Source organism: Cryptomeria japonica, chromosome 5 (genome assembly GCF_030272615.1).
Source record: "Cryptomeria japonica chromosome 5, Sugi_1.0, whole genome shotgun sequence".
Taxonomy (NCBI): Eukaryota; Viridiplantae; Streptophyta; class Pinopsida; order Cupressales; family Cupressaceae; genus Cryptomeria; species Cryptomeria japonica.
In genome coordinates this window covers 39,744,847-39,760,847 of record NC_081409.1, presented here as the reverse complement: position 1 = coordinate 39,760,847, position 16,001 = coordinate 39,744,847, and the positions used below count along the sequence as shown (strand labels likewise).

The 16,001-nt window shown below is 37.3% G+C and overlaps 1 protein-coding gene across 1 annotated transcript; it reads right to left on the bottom strand.

The window, feature by feature from the left end:
• Positions 1-3,120: 3,120 nt before the first annotated feature.
• On the bottom strand, positions 3,121-15,501 carry LOC131057394 (uncharacterized). The gene is made up of 5 exons (XM_057991564.2): positions 15,080-15,501; positions 7,628-7,716; positions 4,724-7,159; positions 4,342-4,540; positions 3,121-4,222 (listed from the first exon to the last, which is right to left on the bottom strand). Exons 1-5 carry the CDS (start codon positions 15,138-15,140, stop codon positions 3,402-3,404), a joined length of 3,606 nt encoding a protein of 1,201 aa, XP_057847547.2. The 5' UTR covers positions 15,141-15,501; the 3' UTR covers positions 3,121-3,401.
• Positions 15,502-16,001: the final 500 nt, after the last annotated feature.

Genomic DNA, 16,001 nt, shown 5'->3' with positions numbered 1-16,001 from the left:
TTAATCATTCTTTAGTTGTGTCAATTTTGTTAAGTCCCTGCAACCTTTTTGGAGGCCAATGAGGTACTCACAACCTTGTCAGAGGTTGACCACATAATCACAACCATAATTGAAAGGAATTGTTCTCAACCACCTTCCTGAAAATCGAAGTTTCTTACATTGCAGTTAGCAGTCTTGGTTTTAAAACCTCTATTGGTTCCAAACGAGGCTCTTGCAACCTCTTCGAGGACCAACGAGGTTTCAAGAACCTTCATTCATTCCACGTGATCTTTCCAAAGGAGGAAAAGGTCTAGAGGATGAAGGATAGCGCATTCCATGTGGCAATTTTGTGTCTCCTCACACAGACAAGAAGGCTAGCCCACCTCCAAAGTGCGATGGCATGCTTTTATGGTAAGTGCCATCCTTGACACCATGGTAGTTCCTCACTGTCATCGACTTTTCAGCGGGGATGTCTTAAGTGAAGTGATGGTCATCGATTTATTTGATCGACTACTCTGTTTTAAATTCGATTGGAGAGCCCTCATAGTCATCCAATAGCCAGCCAATAGTTTGGCCAACGACCAAGATTCAAACTTTCCAACAAATATGACAATTCACTTTGTCTGCAATAGAGGTCGACAAGAAGAACAAAATTTAATGCTTTTATCGCCCCCAACGAATTTTTCTTGGGCCCAAGGTTGTAGAACAACATTACTACTCATCCCCCATGCCCTTATAGGAGAAGATTGGAATGCAAATATGCCCCTTTATGATCTAGAGGACTCTTTATGCCTAACAAAATGTCTTAGTGGATCACTAAGCCAAATATTTGTGAAAGATTGTTGATCTCAACTAGTAAATTTAATGGCAATCCACTATTTTGTGCCAAAGAAGATATTCCCCGCACTTATGTGATCGGATTGTGTGCAATTGGATTGTTTTCCTATTTTTTGTTAGTTCTAATAGAGTTAGGGTTGAAACCCTTATTTGCAATTTCTTATCTTACTTGTGCTTGACCTATAAATTGAAGATAGTAAATTAGAGAATTGTGTAAGTTCTTATGGTTGTTTTCATTGATGTGGACAAGAACATATTCTAAATCTTGGTGCATCACCAGGCCTATTTCATTTCATGCATTTCTTCTTACCCTCTCCTTCGACAAACTAATAGAATAGATTTAGTTATAGGGTTATTTGGTGTTGAGATAGATCAACACCTTTCATCTAGATTAGAAAGGAAGTCAACCTCCTCCAAAGACTCAACCTCATTCATAAAGGTCTCACAACTTGAGATTGTTTCCATTGTGTTATTGGAATGTTAAACCTAGGCCAATAGGATGCAATTTCATGTGACAAGAAGTTAATCAAATTAAACCATTCAATTTTCAGTTTCATGTTTTAATGACACTTAAACTGCTCTTCACTACATATAGATAAGAATGTATAACATCCCTTTGAATATAAAATTATATGCAATAATAAAGCAAATTTCATTCTGCCCTGCTTTTCAAATCCTGGCCTAACAAAGTAGGCCCATTTTATTTAGTTTGAGTTTGTTGTGACAAAATTTTCATCCTGTTCCATCTCATCATTTGATCATTTGAGATATGAAACTGGTAGATGGAAGGTGCCCAAAGACTGGGAAGAAAGGACATGCATTTTTTCAACAAGAGGGCGATAGAAACAGAATGACATTTCATCAAGGAGCATGTACGTATGAAGATATTCATAACCAGTTTGATAACAAATTAAAGGTGAACAATCCGAAGGAACTTTTTGAAGAGCCTCTTACTCAAGATTCATAAAAGACGAACCAACATGAAAAAGAACTTGAAACCAGACTAATTTGATAATCTTGGTCTCTTTCACCATTGAGTCCCATGGACATCATTAAAATTCCTCCATTCATTCTATCGATTGCAACTGTCTTGTCCGTAATATATATAATGCTGAATTTGAATTTAGTCAAACTCGATTTCTTTATTGCTCATTTTTCCCGATGAGGTTCTCTTGTTTGAAAGACCTCAATGATCAGAAACATTTGCATACAATAAGATCGTCTGCCATTGCGTTCTTAGAGAAGAAACAATGCGAAGCGACATATGATGAGTATAATTCTCAACTTCACTTATGAATTCAGTATTCTAAAGCAAAATTTTGCCAAAATTGCTTGGTTTTGGAGAGATGCTCTTTAGCTAAAGGTTTTTCCGGCAACAATTTCCTGTGTAACTGAGGACAAGCTACGAACTGCTTTCGTTGAACCCTTATAAGTGGGGCACTGGCTACGCAGCCAGCAGTTTGCCCCTGCCCATAGTCTGCTCTATGAATACGGAGGCACTAATTTCCATGCACAGAACGCAGGCCATAAACATTTCTCGAGAAACGATTGTCCTGTCTTGCCCTGCCTTTTTTCAAAGATGTTGAACCAATACAAATAAACTGCCCCTTGACTTATAGTCATAGTAATATCCCCAATCGGTCAGGTTCACATGCCATTTTGGAAATGTCAGAGTTCTAAATTGGAAAAGAAAGGAAATCTTTGAGTTTGCTTCAACATAAAATATGCCTTGCCCAACACAAAATATTAGAAATTAGATTACAAAGAAGATTAGTTTCATCGTAAGTAATAAATTCAGCTACCAATCAAAAAATGATTAATTTAGCGTAGAGGATTGCTCAATTTTGAGGAATCACACGTTAACAAAATTAAGTAACCGTGCTAATGTTTCCAGGCTTTAATAACACCACATTTGAAAAGGTCGCACATACATAAGGTATGTGCATGATCAGTTATTTGAAAGAATCAATATCGCAATATGATCATATGACAGCTAAGGTATAATAACAGTCTTTGGTAACAGGCAGGCTTGTAGTTTATATAAAATAAATGATTATTCTTTAAGTATATCTTAAAGACAGGCCTGTGAACCATGTGAATACCAAACTCTTCGGCAACTTCTTATATACAAAAAGGGCGTTACAATGAACGTTTATCATCCTATCCATTGTAAATGACAGGTTACTTTGAGTAGAAATTTGTCAAAATATGGGGCCAACAGGCAACAATTGCAAAGGCAAAAACACATTTATTTACCCCAGCTAAGCATATGCTCAAAGTTTTTCAACCCACAAATAAGGTAAGTTCTAGAAAGCAAAACTGTTGCTTTAAATCAAACTGATTCATTTTATTCGGTGACTCACAACTCTTAAACCTTTGTTCAAAGCGTCTCATTTAAGAAATAAGAAGGCCCTCTAATCATACTCAGATGCGTGCAGCTTAGCTGCTATGACATCATTTTTTTTTTAAATCTCTTTTAATACAACATCGAGGATACAGCCCTCATTGAATAAATTGGTCAATTATATCACAATATAAAGAAAAATACAATATAGACAATATAAGTAACAACTACAGCCCATTCCCTATGATACAAGATCACAAAGAATACCTTCAATTAAGTCAGCAAATATTGCCCTCTCTAATTCATGTCCTGTGATTTCCATGTCACCTTTCAATTCCATCCACACAGTTTCTCTAGACAAATCATTTGTTACAAGGTTTTCTAAAGTGTAGCGAACTTCTGCCTGTGGATAAAGGTGATGACAAATTCTTGCCCATGTCTCTTTCAATAGCTGCTTACCAGCAGCCATAGGCTTAAGGTTCATTTTTGTTGGTCTCACCCAGGAATGGCGATTAAGAAATGATCCTAATATTTCCAACAGTACTTCATTTGTGCAGTCATATAGGAGACGTCGTTCTGACTTGCTTCTGTGAGCCTTTATTCCCATGGATGCACCTACCTCAGCAAATTCAAAGTCACTGAAATTTCTTTCAGATTGTGTGGTGTCCTTATACAAATCTTCTAATTTGCCAAACAAATGGGGATCCAATGGATTGCTTGGGGAATGCCATCTTGCAAAAATTGTATTACAATCCCCAATGAAACCAGAAGCAACAAGTACATCTCTGACATATAGTAGATCAGGCAACTGCTCCTCCGAACACCAAATACCATCCATTTTTAGAGATTCAATGTCAAACTTTCCAATGGCAGAAAATATAATCTTGGACTGGGGTGTTTCGGCCTCTGATGGCGTGTTGCAATTATTTTCCCTTACAACATCCTCATCTCCAATTTTATTATCTTTGAAATGTAAGTTGTCCCCATGTAAGAGATTTTCAGACCTTTGCACGGGCCTTTCCGACCCTTCACACTTGAGTAGATGAAGTTGTAAACGCAGTTCTGAAACATAAGCATGGGGATCAGAACTGCTGAATATATAAATTCAAAATGTCTACATTACATGAGACACTCTAATTTTCAATGGAAAAACATTAAGCTAATGACAAAATCTCACATACCATGAAGATTTGAGCTTATTTCTTTGAACTCGTTTGGGCTGGAAAAATCTTCTTGAAAAGGACAATCAAGAACGGACACTGGACTTGGATGTTCACCTTTATCAATATTGGTTTCTGGAACATGGTTCTCAAATACAGGCAATTTCTTTATTGGACTGCAAGGTGAAGGAAATTCTGGTTGCACTACTGATGAAATTGCCTAGAATCACATTAAACCAATTCAATGAGCTAATATCAGAAACCACAGCAAATGAATGTGAATTAAGTATGTTCGTGCAAGACAATTCTAATGAATTCTATAAACATATATGCAAATCTAGAAAGGTGAGCAAAATTTTCATTTAAAATTAGATACAAAAGTAACAAACAAAATTGCGCCTACCCCTGTATTGTAACCAGCACCAATGCAAGACAACATTTCTTGGCGTTCAAAAGGAATGGGGTCCTTGACAGATGATTCAAAAATAGGTTGTTTATAACCATCTTCATCTAAGCCTGAGTTTTCACTTATGGCACCTACTGAACAATCATCTGTTTCAGTAATCTCTTCTGGAGCATCTCTCATGACTTCACAAGATTCCTGTTGCGCCAGAGAGCTAAAAGATCCCATTATCTCTTTATATTGGTATGTTTCCTCTGCCCTTTGCTCCATGGAAACGGACAGCTCCTTATCTGATTGCAACTGAAGATTAGGACTAGATTGCATAAAGTCCAGAGAGTTAGATTTTTTGTTGTTTGACCATTTCCCTCTCATTAAAAAGTTGCATTTTATACTAGAAACTTTTCCCTTGGAAATGGATTTATCATTCTTGGAGTTAATTGATGATGCAGAAAGACTGCTGCTTGACCTGTCATAATCAATGGCATGTGTATTTCTAGCATCAAGAATTGGTGCCTTCCATTGCATCTCAATGATGCCTCCATCATAAGTTGTAGATGACACTGGAACTGACCTTGATCTCTGAAAATTCCTGGATGACACATTACCATCATCATCTTCATTCCTTTGAACCAATGAGCCTTCCCATTCTGCAGCTCCTTCATGTCTCACTGATTTTTTATTTTTCCTTTCTAATTTGAGCATTTCATAAACTTCACATTCTTCGGCGGACATAATAGCTTTACCATTTTCCTTGAGGCTTTTCGAACCTGACACCTGATTCTTTCGTTCTGGAAGAGCAAGCATTTCTGCCAATGTGCTTGAAACTCGTTGCTGCTGCTCCTCTACATTCCTATGCGTTGACTTCCACCTCTCTAATAGACGCCTCTTAGCCTCTCTGTTAACAGTAGACTCGGAAGAATCAGACGGTGCACTAACAGAAGGTGATGGAAGACTGAATCTATCTGAAGAGTCCCATGAAAGCTTTGAGACAGGTGTATAAACCTCTTGATCCACATCTTCATAGCCATTTTCTGATCTGCTCCGTGAAACATTTCCAGAAGAATCAGTCAATGATGTTAAGACTTCTGCAGGTGCATCATTCATTGCATCTCTGGTTAAAGTTTGCCTCAGATGTCGTGCAATATCTGAAGCAATTTCCCTATGATAGATGGGTTCACTGCCAAATTGTTTCTCAACATCCTTCTTGATATTCTTAGATTTATCCTTACTATTCTTTCTGATCTCCATTTCAAGGCGTATACGGACTCCTTGCAGATAATCTTGGGTTTTAGTTTTTTCCATTTCTTTTGGATCTTTGGTGCAAGTCTGATACTGTGGAGAGTAGCTTGGGGTTGAATCAGATTGAACATTTTGTACCCTTCCGGGACCAGGCTTTAAGACAACTATCCTAGTTGGCAAAGATCCAGAACTGTTTCTACCATTTGAATGTGACTGCTTGTATTGATCAGGTAGCGAGCACACTGATGCAGGTCTTGATGGAGGTAAGCCCCATACTTCACGTGTTTCCTTCTTTTCACCAATATCCCTTTGCCCCTTCTGTTTTCTGAGATGCTTCTCATTTGGTACCCCTTTCTTGAGAGACTTTTCCCTATTAGTATCCTCCTTCAACCATTGGCTTGTTCTTATTGCATTAGATGACTTCAATACAGTAATTTGTTTTAGTTGGGATTGAGACTGTGAAGTGAACTCTGAATCTCTAACTTGCTTTGCCAACAATGCATTTGGTTGTTCAAGAAATTCCAGAAATGCATCTTTGTTTGATTGCAAGATTTCTACTGCATCAAGAAACTCTTTGGACCTCTGAAGATTCACATCTGTTGCAAGGCGCTTAGCATCCATAAAATTTTTACGTACAAGGGCCCTCGTTTCCTCATTCAATTTTTCATACTTGAGCATTTGGTTGCCAACTGTCTGCATATTTAGTTTTTCTGTCTCAATGGAAACTGGATTATCTCGAAACTTTGAGGCTTGCCAAGTTTCAAAATCTTTCTTGAACTTTTGTTGTTGCATTTTATGTGAAGTATACAAATAATGATTATCTTGGGGAACCATTTCACCATCTGGTTTATCAACAGCACATTGCTGAGATTTGGCAGAAGAAATATGCTGACTGCGTTTTCTTTCCAAATCTTTTGCTTTCTGTAAAGAATCTTTAACATCCACTGTTGACTTAGACTGTTGTTGCTGCTTCCAGGATTGCTTCTTTTTTGTATGATTTTCTGCTTCTTTCGTTTGATTTGTTAAAAGTGACTCTGTTGGCAATGCATCAAGTCCCATAAGACGAGCAATAACACTGGGTGTACGGCACTTAGAATCTGTCTCTTTTCTTGACATTTCTTGAGCTATCAATGTTTTCATGGGCATGCCAACAGCTTTCTTTTTTGCAGTAGAGGCCTTCGTCATTTCGTATGTAAACTGAATATTCCAAGCACAAAAGTCAAAATTTGCATAATCTCTACATAAAAAATACAACTACCAACTATGATCCTGTGGATTTAAGAAACAGAATTTACTGGTAAAGATACTCATAAATTCTAGGCATTGCAATTTTCCATATACATTCTAACATGGAGACTACAAACCACTATTACATGCATGCGATCCAAATTTTGGAAGTACTTAGTTGTCTCCAAAGTGGCTAGGCTAATAATACCACTGGAAAATTGGATGAATTGAAAATCCTATATTATCTGACCCAGTAACTAGATTCTTTCAGGCATGCTTTAGCATGCATCATTCTAGATTAATAAACAAAGCGTGAATTCATCAATAAACTTAAATTATGAATGTCTTGTTTTGCTAACTTTCCCTGTTATTTTTTATTGTCTTTGCTGTTGGATGCATAATTGTAAAAGATACCAAAAGCATCATGAATATGCTTACCTGTTTCTCTTGCCTGTTGATGTTACTGCTCATATGTCCTGTTGATGTCTCATTTGAGACATCTGAACAATTTCGGGGAGCCTTCAAGTCTACAATTCAATACAAAACAGAAAAGGTCAGAATACAACTGCCATCCCTCTCTAGAAATTCATGTGATAGATAAACTACAGGAGCAAAATGTCATGGAGATAGAATCACAAATTTGTAATGCTCTAATACAACTGAATATATAACAAACCCCTGTGGAACTCATGGAATTGAACCCCAATACAAGCTTCCAAAGCAATTTCAATACTATATTATTTTAATCTCCAAAGAGCAAGGTTCTTACAAACCAAACCATACAAACAAACAAAAACAACTGATAATTATCAATATTAGCACTGAAATCCAAGGATCGCGGAAATGAACTGTGCAAAGATAACTATCAATACAAAGATTCTTGACATAAATGTGAGAACATGACAATTCAAAAAAGCATCCACTATTAAAATAACATTCAAATCTCAGTTCAACTAAACTTCCTACCTCATAATGTTCAATGGCCAAACCTGAATGAATTGGTTTAGAATTACCTAATAACAAGTAAATCCCATAGCATTGTGACTATTACAAATTTACATGATTGAAAGGTCACAGAAGAAATGACCATTTATGAGAAGCAGTCAGGAATGGTCACTGAAAGATGAGTTGAATATTAAACACTCCACACCACAAAATCAATGTAATTTATATCTATGTAGAGCATCCACATTGATTTTTATTTGGAACCTACACTTGAATGTATTCAATTTAAAGTCAAAAAATAAACCCAAAGTTTAGAAAATACAAAGTCAAAACTGCCCATCTAAACTATTAATTTACTTAATTTTGAATAGTCACCAGGTAACTTAGATAGATCAAGTCAGTCTCACGTGACTTTATTGATCATCCATTCAAGAATCACAAACAAATAAAAAATTATGTAAGCATTCATCGTCATCCATAAAGAAAATATTTTCTTTGATTTACCTATGGAGTTTGATGGAACATTTATCAAGGTAGAGCATCTATGCAATTCACCAATTGTGCTTCAGAGAATTTTTATTTTCAACATCACAGTTCTCTTCCCTTTGCATTAAGTGTTAGATGCACGTCCAATGCATGAAATGAAACTAAGAGGATTGTTCTAGTGAGAAAACCACGACACCCTATCAGACACCATGAATATATATTTTTGATTTCAACAAGTAATCATTTCTAGCTTTTTCTTTTCTGATATCTACTTTGTATTATCAAGTACCTTGTATGTTTACATGGTTTTATGATATACCCTTGTGCTCTTTTCTTTTGTAATCCTTAGAATATTTTATCTTTGTAACCTTTGTGCTACTTCATCCTTTAGTTAAAGGAATAGCATATTAAAGTGGGAGTCTTGGCCAAAATTAGTGGAAAAGAAAACTTGTAAGAAGAAGTTGTCTTTTGACTGCAGCGTCTTGCAATCAAAGTTCTATCATATTCATAGGTTTAATTTTCTAACTTTCTTACTTTTCTTTGATAGACATATATTATACTTGTAATTGCAAATGTTGTATTGATTTTGCCTCCAATCTCAACTAATTGCAAGTTGTTCTTCAGCTGAGCAGAATTGGAGTACATAGTCCTCAATTGTCTCACTATCAAATTTGTTTTCAGTTATATTTTTTTTCTCTGCAAATCAGAGAGAGAGAGAGAGAGAGAGAGAGAGAGTAATTTAGTTAATTGGCAGTTTGAATCACTTGATCAATTCAACTTGCACAAGGACAATTCAACCTTTAAAAAATACATGTAGATCATGTCTATAATCCTCCAGCAAACTGAGAAACACCAGAGCCAAAATGTGGATTAAATTGGAAATAAGTCTATTAGAATCAACTCAAATTCAGAGAATTGGTAACTCCTATTTTTGTCTTGTTATTGAACATGACCCCTACATGACCCCTACTAACTAAAAGGAGGGGTAAAAATTTATTCAAACACAAAAGAAATACAAAATAACAGAGTGCCCAAAAGCACTACAGAAGCTTGTCCTGATCCAGCATAAGGATCATATCAGGAAGTAACTGCCCCGTATCCACAATATTCCAATCCTGCATTTGATCCGAAGGCCAGACAATCAGCAACACTGTTCCACTCCCTAGGAATGTGAGCTAAGTTACCGGTTCTCCTGAAAATGCACCAGGTCCGGGTCCTAGTTCGTGCCCGGTCCTGGTTCGGCCCGGGTTCGACCTGGGTCCTTCCCAAGTGGCCGAGTTCCGTAGGACCCACAAGGAACCCGACCACCTAGGAAGGACCCGGGTGGAACCCAGGTCAAACCCAGGAGGACCCGCGTGAACCCAGGCCCGTGGGTTCCCAAAAACAGGGCCCACGGGTCAAAAAAACAATAAAAAACAATAAAAAAAGACTTTTTAAAATAGTTTTTTAATAATAAAACCCTAATTCGCCCCTTTATGACTTTTTAAAAAAGACTTGAAACTTGAATATTATCGTTTTCGCAAATTATGAAAATGATATTAGACTTTAGTTATTAGTTTACTGTTTACATTTGCGATATATGAATATTTATTGGCATTGGCAATTATGGATTTATCATTTATGTATGGAAAGTCACATTGTATATTTTATTTTTGTATAGATTGTATATATTGAACATATATATAATATGTGTGTATATATATAATTAATGTGTGTGTGTGTGTGTGTGTACGGATGAACCCATACCCGTACCCAAGAATTTATTTTTTTTGCCAAATCCGTACCCGAACCGGTAACAGATTCTAGGGAGCTACAAACATGGAGAATCTATTTAATAACCAAAGCTAAGTGTCAACTAACCCCCTCAAGTTGTTGCCGAGTTAACAAAGTCACCACCACCTAAGAATCAGACTCACACATAATCTTCTTCCAACCAAGAGCACAACACCGCTCTATAGCATACAAAATGGCAAGAGCCTCCATAAAATTATTGGTATGAAAGCCCTTATAAACCGAAAAAATAAATTGAATATCACCAGAGCTATCCCGACCAACTCCACCAATTCCAGCATGTCCAAGATTCCCCCGAGAAGAACCCTCAGTGTTAATTTTTAGAGGCCTTCTTGAATCAAAATTTCCCAATGAATCATATTAACTAGAAGATACAATATCCATTTGAATTATCAGAAACTAGTGTCAAGCATAAGAAAACAGATTATGCATGAACAGAAAAACTAGTTTCAATGAAATGAATTATGATAGATTCAAAAGTTCTCTCTCTTGTCTTTCAAATGACAAATATTTTGGAACAACGGATTCCTTAAACTTTGAAGTTATCCTAGGAAGGACAACAAAAACAAGTTGTCAAATAGTTTACACAATACTAATTACAAAAATTTGCAACTGTTGAGTTGCAAGCTGTCTGCACTTCAAAAAATATTAAAACGATCAGAATTAGCTAAATATAGAAATCCAAAAAAAATCATTAAAGACTCAAATATTGTTTACTACTGAGAGCAAAAGTGCAGTTTTGTTGCAAAATCAAAATCAACATAAGTGGGTTATCTGAAGTTTGAAATTTTAACATGTTTGGTTTCCTCTTGAAAAGTTACACAATTGCAAAAATATAGAAAACAGCAACTAATTTGGAGCATCTATGCAAAAGATATGACCTCTGAATATTGCAAGACAAGGTATCAGTTACAAATTAGCAGTGTTCCACCGGCGTTGGGGACGCGGAGATGGGTTTGGGGACGGCGGGGGGACAGCGGCGGGGGGGGTGGCAGGGTGGTGGTGCTGATATAGTTATACATATACATATAGTACTTGAAAAACTAGTTTTGAAAAGATGTATGACAGTATAACAGCATAAGAATTACATTTCAAATGAAACTATAGGAAATTTGAAATACTAAATCTAAATACCAAGATTTCTTCAATGCTAATTGCTAATTGCTAAATAAAATTTGACAAATGAAATTGTCAAATTGGAGATTTCTATTATATCGAAAAAGGAAAATATGAATATCTGATGCCATTGCAAAGTCTATAATAATAAAGATGATTACATGATTCATCATTACAATGAGTAGCCAAATACAAATACTAATAGCAATAGCATTACAAAAGAGACTAGAGTCAAAGACAAAATGACAAAACTCAAAATGTAGCTAATGGACGCCTCTAATCATCTGCGAACTCCTTTTTTTTTAAATTTTAATTTTACAACATTGCATTCACGTGGGGCGACAGGAGATGTGTAGATGTCTCCCAAGGAGACGTGGAAACGTGGAGACGTCTCCCAAGGAGACTTGAGGACGTCTCCACGTCTCCTTGGGAGACGCGGAGACATCTCCCCGTCTCCAGCGGCGCTTGGGTGGCAGTGGCGGGACAGCGGGGGACGTCGTGTCCCTGTCCCCCCGTCCCGGAGACGTCCCCGTCTCTGAGACAAGGCCAAAAAGTGGGGGGGACGTGTCCCCGTGGAACACTGCAAATTAGACCCCAGCCAGATTTTTCTTACAGGTTTGACGACTGTCCATCATCTCTGATGGAACAGAGACCAGGTGATAGGTTCAACAGTATAGAGACACTATTTGGTCTTTGACTCCCTGACAAACCTGAAAGACTCAAATAGCAAACTAAACAAGTAGTATCCCATCGACCAATAATAAATCCTTTAACAAAACAAATGAAAAAATGGCACATAAGAGGTTGATACTCCTAGTTCTAAACAGCGAACCCCATGATAGCTGCTGAAAACAAATATAGGGAAGAAAAAAGTCTCAAGATAAAGAGAGAGGAAGGCCAAATTTTTTGTAGCAAACATGTAGCAGTCTTTGACAAGGGGCTGAAGCTTTCCCTAGCCAGCTTAAGTTATGGCCCCATGTAGAGGGGCACCTAAAATTAACAAATGCTGCTGAGAAAAATTATGGGCCTTTCCAAGTCAGGCAGCATCACGGATTTTGTAATCATTTTAAATAATTACTGCTGAGAAAGTTAAGATGAGAAATTACAGGAAATTGCTGGTTCTATGAACTCTTCAGCTATCCAAAAGTTAACCAAAAACTACTCACAAAAATCCTATTATATGCCAAGCCCTTGCAACGTTGCCAAACTGCTTAACTGGTGGGCCAAGTTTCAACCCCACCCCACAAGCAACCACTGAAAATCTGCAGGCAAAAAAATAAAGGCTTCAATTTTACAGGAAGAGATTCCATTTAACCCCAAAGACCTTTTTTCTAAATAAAACAGGAACCTATCTCTCCATGAATTTAGAAGCCAGAGCCCCTTCCATGGAACCACATCCTTATCATCTCTTTTTCCAAGTGGCCTTGGTTTTTAAAATTCCTTTTTTCTTAATCTGTCATTCCCCATGACTTCCTGTAAAGCTTTCTGATTTTTCTCTTCAACAATAATAAAGAAATTTCATCAACTGCATGGGATCAGATTAGTGTAAGGGGTTCCCAGATTGCCTCAGAACAATGGCTGGGAAAGATCTGGTACCACCCCTCAATAGACCCCTAAGTTACAGAATATTAAGACTACAAAGAATTTGAAGTTAGAAAATTCAGATGCCCAGTAGATAGGCACTACAAAGAATTAAAATTAGGACATTCAGACACCCAGTAGATAGGCTTTTATCATGTTACAGTCAACTAGACGATGACTGCACAGTATGTACCTACTGAGGTACCCAGATTTTTAATGCATAATCACTATTGGTTTTACAACTTTTACTTAAAGAGGATCATGTGAAGAGGGTTAAAAGGGCATATTAATCACATATAGGGCCATGATAGGGCATAGATACGTGCAGATTAGAATATTTAAGCAAATCTTATCTGAACAAAATCACAAGAGGTTTGAAGTTGTCAAAAATGAAATCCCATCTACATTCACCTGGTAAACTACTCTTCTGGTGTACTACCAAAGATGTGAGGATTGCAAAATGCAAATTTGACTTGTGATCCACAAGATGCATTGTGCATGACACCTTGCCAGTAGAATCGACTAACACTTCAGGGTTGGAGTCAAAATGACATCTGTCAAGGAAAAGAGAAAACGGATTTTGACAGTGGATTGACAGAAGCCATACCCAAAAGTTTATTACAGGAGTCCTCTGAACCAAAATCATCATTATTGCAGATAAATCATATTGAGCCTCTCTCTTAAGCCAGAGAGCTGAACGGATGTCAGAAGCAAACCAACTTAATGGATCTGCAGCCTATACTCTCTAGACCAACATACCCATGGGAACTGCAAACGCTCCACAGACTGGAAGACTAAAGCAACCTCACATTTGGCTCTTCCATGCCTCTAGCAGGGCAATACTTGAACAGTGGGTACAGAGATCCACATAGTACTAAACATTCAGATTACAATAACCGTGTGGCTTACAAATCTCGCCGCCTCTCAAATCCAACTTAATTTTCACACTGTTACTGAAATTGAACATAAGATAACTGGTGCTCCCATTTGAAACGCCTATGCAGCACAAATTCAGTAAATAATGGACGTATTAACTCCAAATAACCTGCTGCAGGAATCCACCACAGAACAAAATGCATTGTCGGAGGGCAAAACATTCTTCAAGCATTGCAATGAGCCACAATTGTTTAATTCTTTGACTCTTTAATATCATTTCTCAAGAACGGCGACGGGGTAAGCCAAATAATTAAATATCCACAAATAGTGCTTAAAGTCAGAAAAACGCTGTAATTGTTAGAATAAAAGTCAGTACCTTAACAGAGTCTGTGCGAACACTAGTACTAAGATTGCCTTAACATAGCAGGGCAGTCTCCTAACAGAACATTACAATCTATGGGCACACAACTACTGCGATTCATCTTAGAACAGTACCAATACCTCAGCCATCTGAAGAACCACAAGAAGTGAGATTTACACGTCACAGCCGGAACCTTAACGTTGCAGAGCAGTCTGTGAACGCAGCGGTACTGATATTTACTTGAGCAATAAGGCCGGTATCTTAACATACAGTCTGTGGAGATGATAGTACAGAGATTTGCCTTGTCTGTTGAAGTAACAGGATTTAACGCACATTACTAGGATTTACCTTTTTATAAGATGACTTAGCACAGTATTGCCAGGATTTACTTTGTCATAACATGTTTTAGCGCAGCATTACTGGGATTTTCCTTGTCACAATATGTTTTAGCAACAGCGCTGCAGAGATTTGACCGTCACAATATATTTAGCACCGCACTTCTAGGATTTACCTATGATAACATGATTTATCCCAACATTGCTTAGATTTAGCGCTAATGTAACTATCCAAGACCCCCACTGCTAAGATTCAGTTCTCTAAACAGTGCAGTGAGAAAGCATTCTTTTGAAAGATTAACTAACCAACAAAATATTCAAACTTACCCAAAAAACACAGAATGAAGAAAACCCACAAAATGTAAATTAAAATGCATTTTGAGCATGTGGGTGTCTCACCATTAGTACTGGACTGTCTTCTCCCACCACTGAAGTCAAAAAAATTGAGTGTTCTCCCCATCCAGTCAGGATATGATTCCTCAACTGATCTAATGCTCCTCCTCTACTCAACCTGCCTTTAACTAACTCCCATTACAACAACAAGAACGTCAAATGAATCCAATATTAAGTATTTTCCACAGGCCATGAAATGATCCTTTTCCTGTCTTTATGAAGTGGGTTTTTCATGATCTACATGCCCAGGTTCTCAAAAGTCACAAATGGACTCCAGACCCACACACCCAAAGCACACACTACTCGTGTCATTCAAAACGGTTTCCAACTCCTTGACTGTCATACGAAGAGTCACATGTAGAACACTTAAGCCCGCCATAATCAAGGCTTAAGTGTTTTTATATTCTATAGTTTTACCTTAACTTTCAATAGTTAAAAATTGTCCGCGTTATTATACATTCCTACTTGCATTAGTCTATGGTATAAAATAACATATTTTGGAACAAATTGCAGATGTACTAAAGGACAAATCTGTCAGAGCAATGAACAGGTATGAGCATGTACATCATTCAAAATACAAGAAAGATATGGCCTTAAAAGTGAACTATTAGGTGTCCTCTAATCTATTCCTTGTCTCTTATGCTTAGTAAGAGAATTCGTTGGTATTCACATGGGAGGATTATGCCCTCCAAACCATTGGTCTTTTTGAATTTGTTATCTGGAATGTGATATATAGGGTAATGATAAATTGGAGATTCCACCCTAGAATAATGTCAGAGCTCTTCGTGACCAGTCACTTCACATGTCAAGCCCTGTTGTTCTTGTGCAAGAACTTTCATTCTTCTACTAGAGGAGCACCAGCACCAGGTACGTCTTCTTTGTCATAGTATTTGTATGTCTGAGACATGGTTGCCCTTAAAGCTATGTG